The 13,289-nt window shown below is 43.2% G+C and overlaps 1 protein-coding gene across 1 annotated transcript in view; it reads right to left on the bottom strand.

The window, feature by feature from the left end:
• The window catches only part of MALT1 (MALT1 paracaspase), a 60,212-nt gene that overhangs the window by 34,340 nt on the left and 12,583 nt on the right, over positions 1-13,289 (bottom strand). The window contains exons 3-4 of the mRNA XM_059039724.2: positions 5,459-5,580; positions 819-978 (exon numbers count right to left, since the gene is read on the bottom strand). Of these exons, the coding sequence (XP_058895707.1) occupies positions 819-978; positions 5,459-5,580 (282 nt within the window). The remainder of the gene's footprint in view (positions 1-818; positions 979-5,458; positions 5,581-13,289) is intronic.

Here is a 13,289-nt window from a genome sequence, read left to right on the forward strand (position 1 = left end):
TGCGCTCCGCAACAAGAGAGGCTGAGGCCCGCGCACTGCGATGAAGAGTGGCCCCCGCTCGCCGCAACTAGAGAAAGTCCTCGCACAGAAACGGAGACCCAACACAGCCAAAAATAAACAAATAAATAAATAAATTTAGAAAAATGCATTCAATAAGTATAAAAATAAAATTTCCAAAAAAAAATGACAAATACGGTTCTTGACTGTGTATGTGAAAAAATAGTACCTGATGGCTACTCTTTATAGAGTACACTGGGTTTTTTCCTTGATCAATACTAGTTATTGGACTAAAAAGATGGATGGCAAAAGCATAGAAAACCAGTTAGATGAAATGCTTCACTGCAGCAAATGATGCACTATATGCCCCGTCATGCCTACATCAACTCTATAGATAGTCTTTATTCCAGGACACAGTTTTTTAGAAGTAATACAATAGTTTGGGAGAAAAAGTATAAAAAGGAACTGAAAAGTGAGCAAGATGGCATTAGATTTCTCTTCTCCTCCAAAACCAGAGACCACAACGTTCGGACCCATCAAAGGTGGCAAGTATGAATAGGTCAGCAGCAGGGCCAGACTGAGAAAGGTCATGTCGGCCCAAGACATCTGCATGTCCATCTTGTCTATCTATCCATCCATCCAGAAAAAGAATCAAAGCACATAGGATAAAATATTATCGACTGGTGACATTATATTGGGTGAAGTACATATGTGAGTACTATCTTTGATACTTTGAAATTATTTATTTAAAAGTAAACATTTAAAATAAAATTTAAAAAAGGCAATTCCCATCCCAGCATTCAAGTTACTTTATCACTTACTCTGGAAGCTTTCTGTTACTTCTGTGACATCACAAACATCCAGCTGTGACCACTGGCTAAATTCAAAGGTGAAATTATTATTAACTCGACAGACATAAAAGCCTGCATCTTTTATATGCACTGTGTTAAAAATAAGTTCTGATGCATTTCCGTTCGGAATCTGTGAAAGAATCAATGAGAGGATAAAAATGAATGACTCATCAAAACATACCTTATAAAAATGTGCTGTGCAAAATGTATGATGTTCTTGGAACTTTGAAAAGTATATCTTTTTTTCCCCCAAGTTCTAAAATATCTGTTACTTAAAAAACAACAACATTTTTGAGTAACTTGGGACTGAAGTCTTAGAAAATCAGTCTTCTACAAATCTGTTAACAAGAGCGTTAAGCTCTCTCCCTTATATCTTCCCAAGACTCACTAATAGAAAAGTATCTAATCTGTCATTTAAAATTGTTTGATCATTAGTATCTAAGGAATCTGGAATTGTAGCATTTATGAGCTAAGTAGTCATACAACATGACCAACCCATGACGGAGTGAAGGGCTCACAGAAAGTTAGGCCTGGCTGTTAGTTTCTGTTCTGATCAAATTAGCTGTCAGTATATGAGCAAGTTATTTTACCCCAAGACCCCATTTTCTCATCTGCAAAATTCTATCAGAGGATAGATGCCGTGACCAATACGCTTCTTTCAAGGTCTGGGTGGAGAAGGGCTAGGGGAAGCCTATCAATGATGGGAAGGAAGGTCCATGCAAGGGTTTCCCAAGCTTTTACTCCTGGGCTCTGGTCACCACATTAAGTTTTCTTTCACCTTAGCTGCTCCCATCAATTTATCAGCACCACCCAACTCTGGCATATTGTCAAAGGGCTTTGTCAAGTGCCTTATTATATACCGGCTCCCTTGCAAAGTACTTTAACAAGCTCTCCCACTCCAACTCCAACCAATTGAATTCGGCTCTCTCCTCTCAGAAACTGCACCAGAGAGACAGCATTTTGCTGAAGATCTGACAACTGGGATGGAGGCTGCCTTAGCACTGCCTGACCATCCTACCACGTGAACCTACTAAGTTTGCTTTCCTACTAGGCTATTCTCTCTCCTCAAACCTCCTGCAATCCCACTTCCCTCAGCCACTGACTTGAGTCTGTGCTTATTTGTAACTCTCTTCCCTCCTGTTAAAATGGAAAGCGTGTCTTCCTAACGAAGGTTACTTGGGCTTGGGTTGCATGGGGATCCTAACCACTCAGAACCCCAAAGCTGGCATGCAAATTAGTTCAAGCTGAAGATGTTTAGGATTCAACAGATGCAGAAAGAAGCCTTATCAGAGCTTTCCTTGTCTGACTAAAAGCAGAAACTTCTGGGAAATGAGGCTGCCATAAATTCCCTCTTCAGGGTGGCTTTTATTCCTAGGAAGGAGACCAAGAGGAAACCTACCATAAATCCCCTCTCCAGGGAAGTTTTATATAGCCGTGAAGAAGACGGAAAGACCACTTGCACTTGCATGAATAAATATTACCACAAACTTTCTCATCTCCTGTTTATTCTCCTAGAAACCCCTTTGTATAATATTTCCTAAAGAAACCCATTTGTTCTTCCCAGAGAGGCTTTCTCTCCTTCCTCCTTTTTCCTCTAACTGTAACCAATCACAGGACTACTTCTTTTGTAATTTCCCATATGAATAAACTTCTCTTGTTAATCTGTATTTTTTTTTTTTTTTTTGCGGTACGCGGGCCTCTCACTGTTGTGGCCCCTCCCGTTGCAGAGCACAGACTCCGGACGCGCAGGCTCAGCGGCCACGGCTCACGGGCCCAGCTCAGAGGCCAAGGCTCACGGGCCCAGCCGCTCCGCAGCACGTGGGATCTTCCCGGACCGGGGCACGAACCCGTGTCCCCTGCATCGGCAGGCGGACTCTCAACCACTGAACCACCAGGGAAGCCCTGTTAATCTGTATTTTGCCAGTTAATTCACAGGCCCCTAGGGACTGAGCATGAGAGGGTGGGAGATAGGTTTTTTTCCTCTCCAACAATCCCCTCATCCTCTCTGACTTTGCTCCTGCAATTTTCTCTCTGCTTTAGTATCTATTTCTCTCTTTTACTGTAGCACTCCCCCAAACATACTCTAGAACCTTTATATCTTAAACAAAAAAATCCCAGATATACCCCCCCTTGACCCACATACCTCTCAGCAGCACTGAAAATGCTGACCACCCCTTTCTTCTTGAAATACTTTCCCAAGGGCTTCATACCATTCTCTCCTGGTTTTCCTCTTATCTCTCTTGCAAATTCTTCTTAGTTACTCTACTGGTTCCTCCTCCACTACACAAACTTTCTTCTTTTTCTTTTTTTTTTTTTTTTTAACACATTTATCTATGTATTTATTTATTTTGGCTGTGCTGCATGGCATGCGGGATCTTAGTTCCCTGACCAGGGATCGAACCCGTGCCCCCTGCAGTGGAAGCGTGGAGTCCTAACCACTGGACAGCCAGGGAAGTCCCAACAAACTTTCACTGTTGTCACCTGAGGTATCCAAGCTGACTTAGATGCATTTAGACATCCAATAGGCACTTCAAACTTAACATGTCTAAAACCAAACTCTTGAGATTTTGCCCTTAATCTCTTCCTCTCCCAGTCTCTTAACACCTCAGTAAATAACAGGTCCCCAGATGCTTAAGTAGAAAATCTAGGGTCATCCTTGAGCTCTCTTCCTTTTCCCTCAGGCTCCACATTTAATCTGTCGGGTGTGATGAACTCTATCTCTAAAATAAACTGACTTACCCACTTCGATCTATCTCCACTGCCATGTCCTAATCCACACTACCGTTATTTCTAGTCCAGTGTAGGCATTAGATAACTGGTCTTTTTGCTTTGCTCTTGCTTCCCTTCAAGCAGCAAGTTGGTGTTTTAAAAACAAAATTTCTATCACGTTACTTCTCCCACTTAAGACCTTTAGTGGCTTCTCCCTTTTATATCACCCTGTTTACTTTCTCACAGCTCTGAACTCACAGAGTTATCTTATTTGCTCACTGTTTTTCCCCAGTGGAGCTGGCAGGGCCCCTGTGTGTCAGTGCTTCACCATCCTGGACTTAGAACCCAGCCTGGCACAAAACAGGTGTCCAACAAGTAGTCGTTAAATGAATATCTCCTGAAATAGACTATGACCCTAAGTGTGGTTTGACAAAACTCGACCGGTAAGGGCTTTAAAATCCATTGCAACTCTTCAAATCCACAATGCACTGCCCACTCCCTACACTCCTCCCCTTCTCAAGTCAGGACATAGTTCATAAATGATATACGTACTAGAGTAAGTTTTGTCCATGATTTCTTCCTCGAAAGGTGTTTATTAAAATGAAAGCCACTTCGCAATTGAGAAAATATGGTAAAAATAACTTTAGTTACCATCTCTCGAGAGCCTTGGCACATAAACTATCCCATCAATTAAGTTCTCTCAACCCCTGACGATGGGAATTCGAGTCGCTACTAACAGTCAAGGATCCAACACAGGACTGTCTGGTGCCAGTGCGGTCCTGTTACTGCAGTTCACATCTGCCTTACCTCACCTGTGTGTGAGGAACGGAAACTAAAAATTGTACAAATCCACACGTCTCTTCTAAGGCACAGGGTGAGCCTATCAAAGGAAAGATTGTCATCTTGGAACGGCTCTTGAACTTAGTTTCAGATTTGCAAATGGAGTCTTAATGTTGAGTTGGAAAGAAAGTTCAGTTACGTGACTAACAGGATGAAAAGAATAATGGAGTTTCAAAGTACCATCGAGAAGGGAAGGGAGCGAGGGGAGATGAATGAGGGAGAAGACAGAAGCCCACCAGAGTGGGACACAACGTGGCCAGACCACCGAGCAATCCCCAGCAGCAAAGCGCTCAAAGAATGTTGAAGACAAGAGGATTCCAATAGGCAATTTTAAATTATGTGTTGGGTGGCACGGGGATACAATCCTTCCACAAAAGGAATAAATGCCCCTTTCTACCGACCTGAATCTTACTTCAGAATCTACCATAAAAGCCTAAACCTTTTGATATAATACAGTTATGGGGAATGCTGAAAATAATATTGCCTTCCATGTTGCTTTGAAAATCTTTTAAAGATTTAGACTGGAACATAATCTGTTGTAAAGAATTTTGTATAGGGGGCTTCCCTGGTGGCGCAGTGGATGAGAGTCCGCCTGCTGATGCGGGGGACGCGGGTTCGTGCCCCGGTCCAGGAAGATCCCACGTGCCGCGGAGCGGCTGGGCCCGTGAGCCATGGCCGCTGAGCCTGCGCATCCGGAGCCTGTGCTCCGCAACAAGAGAGGCCACGACAGTGAGAGGCCTGCGTACCACACACAAAAAAAGAACTTTGTATAGATATTTTAGAATGTACTGGTGATGTTTCATGTTTGTTAACATTGTTGCCCCAAGTCCTCTTGATTTTCCACAATTTTCAGAATAGACAACTGATTTTATTACTGCTCACCAAAGTAATGATTACTGAATAAACACTTCAGTAATAACAAATCCTTTAACAAGGACCTATCACATCCTTTAACAAAATTCCTAAAAACACACTGAAGACAACAGGCTAATTAATTTTCTATCTTTCTCTCTTCTCATGACAGAGGAATTAAAAGACATTAAAAAGACATTAAAAATTACCTCTTTATTCATTTTGAACCATTGATATTGTACAAAAGGATGCCCAGTTGCCCGGCAACACAGCTTCACAAACTGTCCAGCCAAGACTGCCTTGGATTCTGGGTTTACAGTGATCTTTATTCCTTAAAAAAAAAAAGTTATATAAAGTCAGAGAAGAGGGGTTTTCCTTGTTTATGTTTCTGAAACCAAAGGAAGAAATATTTTGGAAATAACCTGCATATTCATCCTGGTTATAAATCACCCATTCACATCTCCTTCTCCATCAATGAGTTTGTGAGTTCCAGGCTCTGTAAAACCTGGAGAAAAGGAACTCACCTGCAGAAGACTTTGATCTACTGTACTTCCCCACGACTGCGGGAAAAAATTGTTTGCCATATTTCTTCAATTCTGAGAAACACTTTTTCCACATTCTAACACCTCTGAAATCAGGATGAGCCTTATCATAGCTGTCTGCATACAGCAGTCACGATGCTTTCTCTGTGCCAGCTCTAGAAATACTTAGTCATAAAGGCTTATCCGGCCAGCACCTCAACTGAGTTAGGTGCGCTGTTAGTAAGACAAGTGTGAGTTTAAATACCACTTAAATGTCTTCAAAACACATATGAGGGACTTCCCTGGTGGCCCAGTGGGTGAGACTCTGTGCTCCCAATGCAGCGGGCCTGGGTTCGATCCCTGGTCAGGGAACTAGATCCTGCCTGCCACAACTAAGAGCCTGCGTGTGGTTACTAAGACCTGGTGCATGGGGCTTCCCTGGTGGCGCAGCAGTTAAGAATCTGCCTGCCAATTCAGGGGTCACGGGTTTGAGCCCCGGTCGAGGAAGATCCCACACGCCGTGGAGCAACTAAGTCCGTGCACCACAACTACTAGCCTGCACTCTAGAGCCTGCAAGCCACAACTACTTAGCCTACATGCCACAACTACTGAAGCCTGTGCGCCTAGAGCCCATGCTCCGCAACAAGAAAAGCCGTGACAATGAGAAGCCCGCGCACCGCAACAAAGAGTAGCCCTCACTCGCCGCAACTAGAGAAAGCCCGTGCGCAGCAGTGAAGACCCAGCACAGCCAAAAACAAAAACAAAACAAATAAACAATTTAAAAAAAGACCTGGCGCAGCCTAAATAAATAAATATTGAAAAAGAAAGGGCATATGAATGTCAATGCTGTGATTTAGCATTAAAATAAAACTATTCGGTAAGCAGAAAGGTACAGAAACAGAACAGCAGGATATGAATTTGATACATGTGATGCAAACAGTTCTCATCTGAGAATTGACTACCAGCATCAAAACTTGGAAAACTTTTGACAGGGGCTTCCTGTCAAAGATCCTGGAGTCAATAATGGAATCCCTGCCCCCTCCCTCCTCCCTCTCTCTCAATCACTCCCTCTGGGGAAGCCTGCTGCCATGTCATGGGGACGCTTGGGCAGCTCTGCAGAGAGGCCCAAGCGGTAAGGAAAGCAACTTGGGCCTCCTGCCAACAGCTGCGTGCATGAACCATCTGAGAAGAGGATTTCCCAGCCCCACTCAGACCTTCAGATGAACGCAGCCCTGGCCGACAGCTGGACTGTCACCTCGTGAGACACCCTGAGCCCAAACCACGCAGCTCCACCCCTCCTGGATGCCTAGCCTCGGAAACTAAACATATGCTGTTTTTAAAATTTTTGGTTTGGGGATAATTTGTTATGCAGCAACAGGTAACTGACACAAAAGGAAACGAAGCTAGAAAATTTTACATTTGCCAAGGTTTTAATACATAAACCTGGGTTAGTTGGCTTTCAGAAAGGAGAAAGAAGCATTAAAACTTATAAAACTTAATTTCCCATGCCTATTTTTATTTTGTTCCTCATGTATTCTGAACATGACCTCATATCTTTTTTGTCTACAACCCATCAATCCAAAAGGACACAAGATTACCACTGAAGAGGAGATAGTCTAAATAATAACAACCTTAATACCTGAAAGGTACTAAACTTTCTAGGGAAAAAATAGTACGGAAGGTAAAATAGGCATGTGAAATCCATGCAGGAAAGATACCAAATAAAACCAAAATCCAAAATGAGTAAATATTCACTGCATACTTATTACATTTGAAGGTCTGGAGAAACCCTGGAAAATCTTTAGTAAGTAGAGCCTCTCAAAAAAGAATTTAAAATTCTTGCCAAGGAAAAGCTTTCATATCCATTCATCCTTTATGTGGATGCCAAGTGAGCAAAGGATGGCTGAAGTAACAGTTTTTCTGAATTCTGTAATCCATGTGGTCAGAAAGTACATGCTGAAGTCAGAAAATGGGATGACACTTACTTAAGCCAGAAAATTCACAGCACTGTATTTTAATGCCCTCATATACCATTCATCTGCCAGGAGAGATTTACATCACAACTTTAACATACAAAGATTCTGATTTTCAAAGTTTAATTGTGATAAGAGAGGAAGAAAAGTTGCAACAACAAAAGAAGGGAACAAGTATAAATCTGAAAAATACAGGCGTTGTGGTATATTGGCTTTAAAATGTGGATGTCTTAAAGCCGTCTCATATGTAACATCCCCAATCCCTCCTGACACAAGATCTCCTCCTCCCCGAGACCCCCAAGTCTTCTCCATCTCCGGGAAGATAAACCAGGCCCCGGCCTAGCCCCAAGCATCCAGTTACTCATGATGGAAACTTAGCAGCCACCCCAACCCCCTCCTGCTCACATCCTCCTTCCCCACGTGTAATTTAGCTGCGAGGCCTGTCGCTTAAGCTTTTCCACATCTCACCATCGTCAATGCCATGAGCTTAATCCAAGCCGCCATCCCCTCCTGAACTGAACTATTGTCACAGCCTGCGAACTTTCTTTCCTTACTTCCAACCAGCAGCCCAATGTCTTTTTAAAACATAAATTACTCCATATCACTCCTCTGATAAAGCCCTTTACTGAGCTCCCATTGGATTTAGAATGAAACCCAAGCTCCTTACCTGGCCAACGAGACCCTCGTGCCCACCAGGCTCCAGCTGCGGAGAGCCCCTTTCCTTCGAAAGACAAGCTCTTTCCTGCCTTTCCACCTCCTGGTCCTCTGCTGGGTTCCCCCCTAACCCCCACTGTTTCATGACAGACTCTCATCGCCCAGGTCTCCAGCTGGTCCAGGAAACATGAGCTACCTCCCCCCTCCCCACCAGCATCATACTTGTCCCACTTTGTGGGCTTCACTGCACTAATCACCCGAAGTCCCGTTTCGTATTATCTGTCTCACCTACTAAAACAGAAGCTCTTGTCTTACCCACCAGTTTACCAGACGCCTAGAATAGTGGCCGGCATACGTGAAATGGTGGGTGTTCAACACATATTTGTTGAACGAATGTGTACAATAATAACAGAAATTACTATAACGGCAACTTACTGACTGCTTTACATATGCCGAGCACTTTGATCTCTAACTTTCAAAATAATCCTGTGAGTTAGGTATTAACTAGATCTACGTTACAGTGAGGAAAATGAACTTACATCATTTGCAGAAAGTCATCCAAATTACCCTGTGTAAATTATTAACTTCTCTGAGATTCCTTTTTTTCTCATTGCAAAATGGCAGAACCAGGATGCAAAGCTAAGTTTTCTTGGGCTTTAAAGCCCTTTTAAGCCTTGGGTTATCCCAGTGATTTTTTTTTTTTCCTTCCACCTTTATTGAGGTATAAGTGACAAATAAAAACTGCATATATTTAAGGGTGCACAACATAATGATTCCGTATAGGTTTACGTCTGTGAAATGGTTGTCACAATCAAGTTAATTAACACATCCATCACCTCACATAGTTATCATTTTCTGATGGTTCTTAATGCATCTCCCATGCTAATCCCATCTTCTGCCACAGTGAGCCTCTCTTACTGCAAGGAGGGTTTCAGGCAGAGTGCAGTGTCTTGTGCCATGGCAGTGCTTAAAAATTTACTGTTTGGCAAAGATTCTCTGCTATTACACAAGGAGACAAGACATGAGAATGAAGGAAACTGAAAGGCTTTCTCTCTAGAGGGTCTTACACAGAAATGAATGACTTCAGAGGAAGGCGCCCATGTGACCAGGATGTTCTAAAAGCTTCCTTTGTGGGAGACAAGACTAAATGATTTTTAACAGACATTCAAACTCACAGTTGATACATCTGTCCTGTACCAACAATTTTAGTAGTCTAAGTCTTCAAGAAGCAAGCAAAGACATGTCTTTATTATTTACTGCTTCAGAGACTGAGAATTGAAAGGCACAGTGTGATCTGGAACCCGCCCTGGTGAGTAGCACAGAGAGAAGTCACAACACCTCCCATGTTTTAACCACACATGTTTCTTTCCACCCTGTCTCGTGTGCAACGCGGAACCACGGTCACCTCTAACCACCCTCGCGCAGTGCCCACCAGTCAGAATGTGCTGAACAAAGTAAGGAGGGAAGAATGACACAGAGCTCTGGACGGTGTACCAAGGCAGACGAAAGTTCTATTTTAAAGGGTGAATGCACAGCTTCCTGGCAAACAAGCCTATTTTCAGATAACATCTGCAAAGAAGTCAAAGAGGTTACTTGATTTCCTGTAAGCCGGAGAGAATCTGACTGGGTCTGATGGAACATGAGGATTGTGCTTTCAACACGTGTACACCTGTGCAGAGCCACCGGCTCAAGATATTACACAATAAAACTAAAACCCGGGCTTCCCTGGTGGCGCAGTGGTTGAGAGTCCGCCTGCCGATACAGGGGACGCGGGTTCGTGCCCCGGTCCGGGAGGATCCCACGTGCTGCGGAGCGGCTGGGCCCGTGAGCCATGGCCGCTGAGCCTGCGCGTCCGGAGCCTGTGCTCCGCAACGGGAGAGGCCACAACAGTGAGAGGCCCGCGTACCGCAAAAAAAATCCACAAAAACCCCTGATGGAATCACTAAACAGATAAATTAGGGTGATTCTTGACCTGACAAAAGGATTCCTCGTAGGTTCCCTTTGAGTTATTCTCTCTTACAATGCAGTTACCATCGAAGTAATTCACAGCTTTTCCAGGAACAGATCTATTGTGTACATTACAGCGCATCTATTTTCAGAGGCCATGAACCAAAAAACTTTTCTATCATCTTCCATCTAAAACTCTCCCTCAACGTTATTTTGAACATTTCAAAACTATTACTGAAAAGCACCCCAGAGAGTCCCAGAATAAATACCATTCCCTTCCTCTAACAACTTCCCCCCATTACACAACCAGTGTACGGGTTGTTTACTTTCCTCTTACAGGTCAATTTACATTTGCATCTACTGGGGCTAAACCTGGTCTCCTACATCACACCCCTCATCCTTCTACATCACCGACAACTCCCTTTAACACCTTGGCGTGGAATCCCATCCTTCTAGCCCTCACCACCACTCCCTTTCTAGCTCTCTTCTTCTTCTTTAATCTTACTCCCATTTATACGATCTTTGCCTCTTTTCACTTATTAATATCTTGCTTTCAGGAATTTCTGTTGTTCGTGGAACAAGATGAGTCCCTTATAAGTAAGATCTAATTGTTGAGTACTTTTCAATTTGGCAAGACGAAAGAAATTGAAGTCTGTGGGTCAAAGAGAGAATTGAGGTAATAATCCATAACTAAGCCTCCCAAACAATCCAGAAACTTCCAAGTATTATGGAAATGACACTGAGTTCAGGTCAGGGTCAGGAGACCCGGATTCTAATCCTACTTCTGTCAATAACCAACTGTGATTTTGGCCAAATGATAACTTCTGGTAATCTCTTTTTCCACATAAATGTGTGCTCACATTTAAAATTTAAATGTACAGGACATGGAATCAACCTAAGTGTCCATCAAAAGATGAATGGATAAAGAAGATGTGGCACATATATATAATGGACTATTACTCAGCCATAAAAAGAAACGAAATTGAGTTATTTGTAGTGAGGTTGATGGACCTAGAGTCTGTCATACAGAGTGAAGTAAGTCAGAAAGAGAAAAACAAACACCATATGTTAACATATATATATGGGAACTAAAAAAAAAAAAATGCCCCCCAAAAACCTAGGGGCAGGACAGGAATAAAGACGCAGACGTAGAGAATGGACTTGAGGACACAGGGAGGGGGAAGGGTAAGCTGGGACAAAGTGAGAGAGTGGCAGGGACATAGATACACTACCAAATGTAAAACAGATAGCTAGTGGGAAGCAGTCACATAGCACAGGGAGATTAGCTCGGTGCTTTGTGACTACCCAGAGGGGTGGGATAGGGAGGGTGGGAGGGAGATTCAAGAGGGAGGGGATATGGGGATATAGGTATATGTATAGCTGATTCACTTTGTTATAAAGCAGAAACTAACACACCATTGTAAAGCAATTATACGCCAATAAAGATGTTAAAAAAATAAAAATAAAATAAAATTTAAATATGCATAATAGTACTGTTCTGGGCTTTCACAGAATTGTGAAGATAAAATGTGAAGTAAAGGTATCCTGGAAACGAAAGAATAATATGCAACTGTCTTTGCTCTTGTTTTAAGAGACAATAAAAGTAATAAAAAATTCGTATCAGAAACATAACAATGAGTATAGTACAAGGAATTAAAGAAGAAAAATGAATTGATATGGAAAAGGGGTGGGGAAAAATGGAAAAGATGTTAGTGAAATCACATGACTCTGCCAGGACTTCTGAAATGTATGCACAGCAAAGCTCCTTTCATACAAGAATGAAATAAGATGGCAGCATCACAAAACTGGAGCAGAAAGAACCTTGGGATCCATCTAATGAAACCCATGTGTAACGTGTTAATTCTCTCTAAACATCCCCCACTGTCTAGCCTCCGCTTAGCTGAGTCCAGGTCCGAGCACGGCTTCCCTGGCAACCAATCTCGTGATGTCCAGGACTCTAGCTGATAGAGCCGACTAGTCAGCACTCAAATGGTTTCTCTTAAACAAAACTCTAATTGACGCCGCTTACACATCTGCACTCAAATGGTTTCACTCACAACAAAAACATCTCAGGGCTTCCCTGGTGGCGCAGTGGTTGAGAGTCCGCCTGCCGATGCAGGGGACACGGGTTCGTGCCCCGTTCCGGGAAGATCCCACATGCCGCGGAGCGGCTGGGCCCGTGAGCCGTGGCCGCTGAGCCTGCGCGTCCGGAGCCTGCGCGTCCGGAGCCTGCGCTCCGCAGTGGGAGAGGCCACAACAGTGAGAGGCCCGCGTACCGCAAAAAAAAAAAAAAAAAAAAAAAAAAAAAAAAAAAAAAAAATCTCAAATGGCACATCTAAGTTTATCTGTATTTGCCAAGGCTACGGATGCAAATTTTGATTGCTTTGAGATCAGAGTCTTTGATCCTTAAATAAAAAAATAAATAAAGGTCTAAAAAAATCATTACAGACCTCTGGTTCAAAACAATTTCAGCAAATTCATTTAACACCCTGCCCCTCTTCAATTCCCACTGAAATGACCAAAGGAATAAAAATAGGGAAACAATGAGTCAGAGCTGGAAAATGCAGATGGACACCATCCATACATAAAAATTGTACGCCATTTCTCTAACAAAGGGCAGGCAAGACCAGTCTGAGAGGCAAGCTGGCCAGCCCATGTGCTATGGAAAAGCCCAATTGGAGGGAAAGCAAAAGAGAGTAAACCACAACCTTTTGAAAAATATATTAGGTGTCGGAGCCCATGGAGCACAAGAATTTGGGGGTGAGTTACCCTTGGCTTAGACCTCATGCTGAGTGAGGGACCACTGAAGTTGGCTCCTAATCAAGGCAGGTGTTCCAGTTAGAGATGGGGGAACCCTCCCCAGCTGCCTCTGAGCCACCAAAGCAAAGACATCCAAGAAACTCGGTACCACAGCCATCTTCGATGGCCATCTCTGGCTGTCATCC

The sequence above is a fragment of the Kogia breviceps genome, chromosome 15 (genome assembly GCF_026419965.1).
Source record: "Kogia breviceps isolate mKogBre1 chromosome 15, mKogBre1 haplotype 1, whole genome shotgun sequence".
Classification (NCBI taxonomy): domain Eukaryota; kingdom Metazoa; phylum Chordata; class Mammalia; order Artiodactyla; family Physeteridae; genus Kogia; species Kogia breviceps.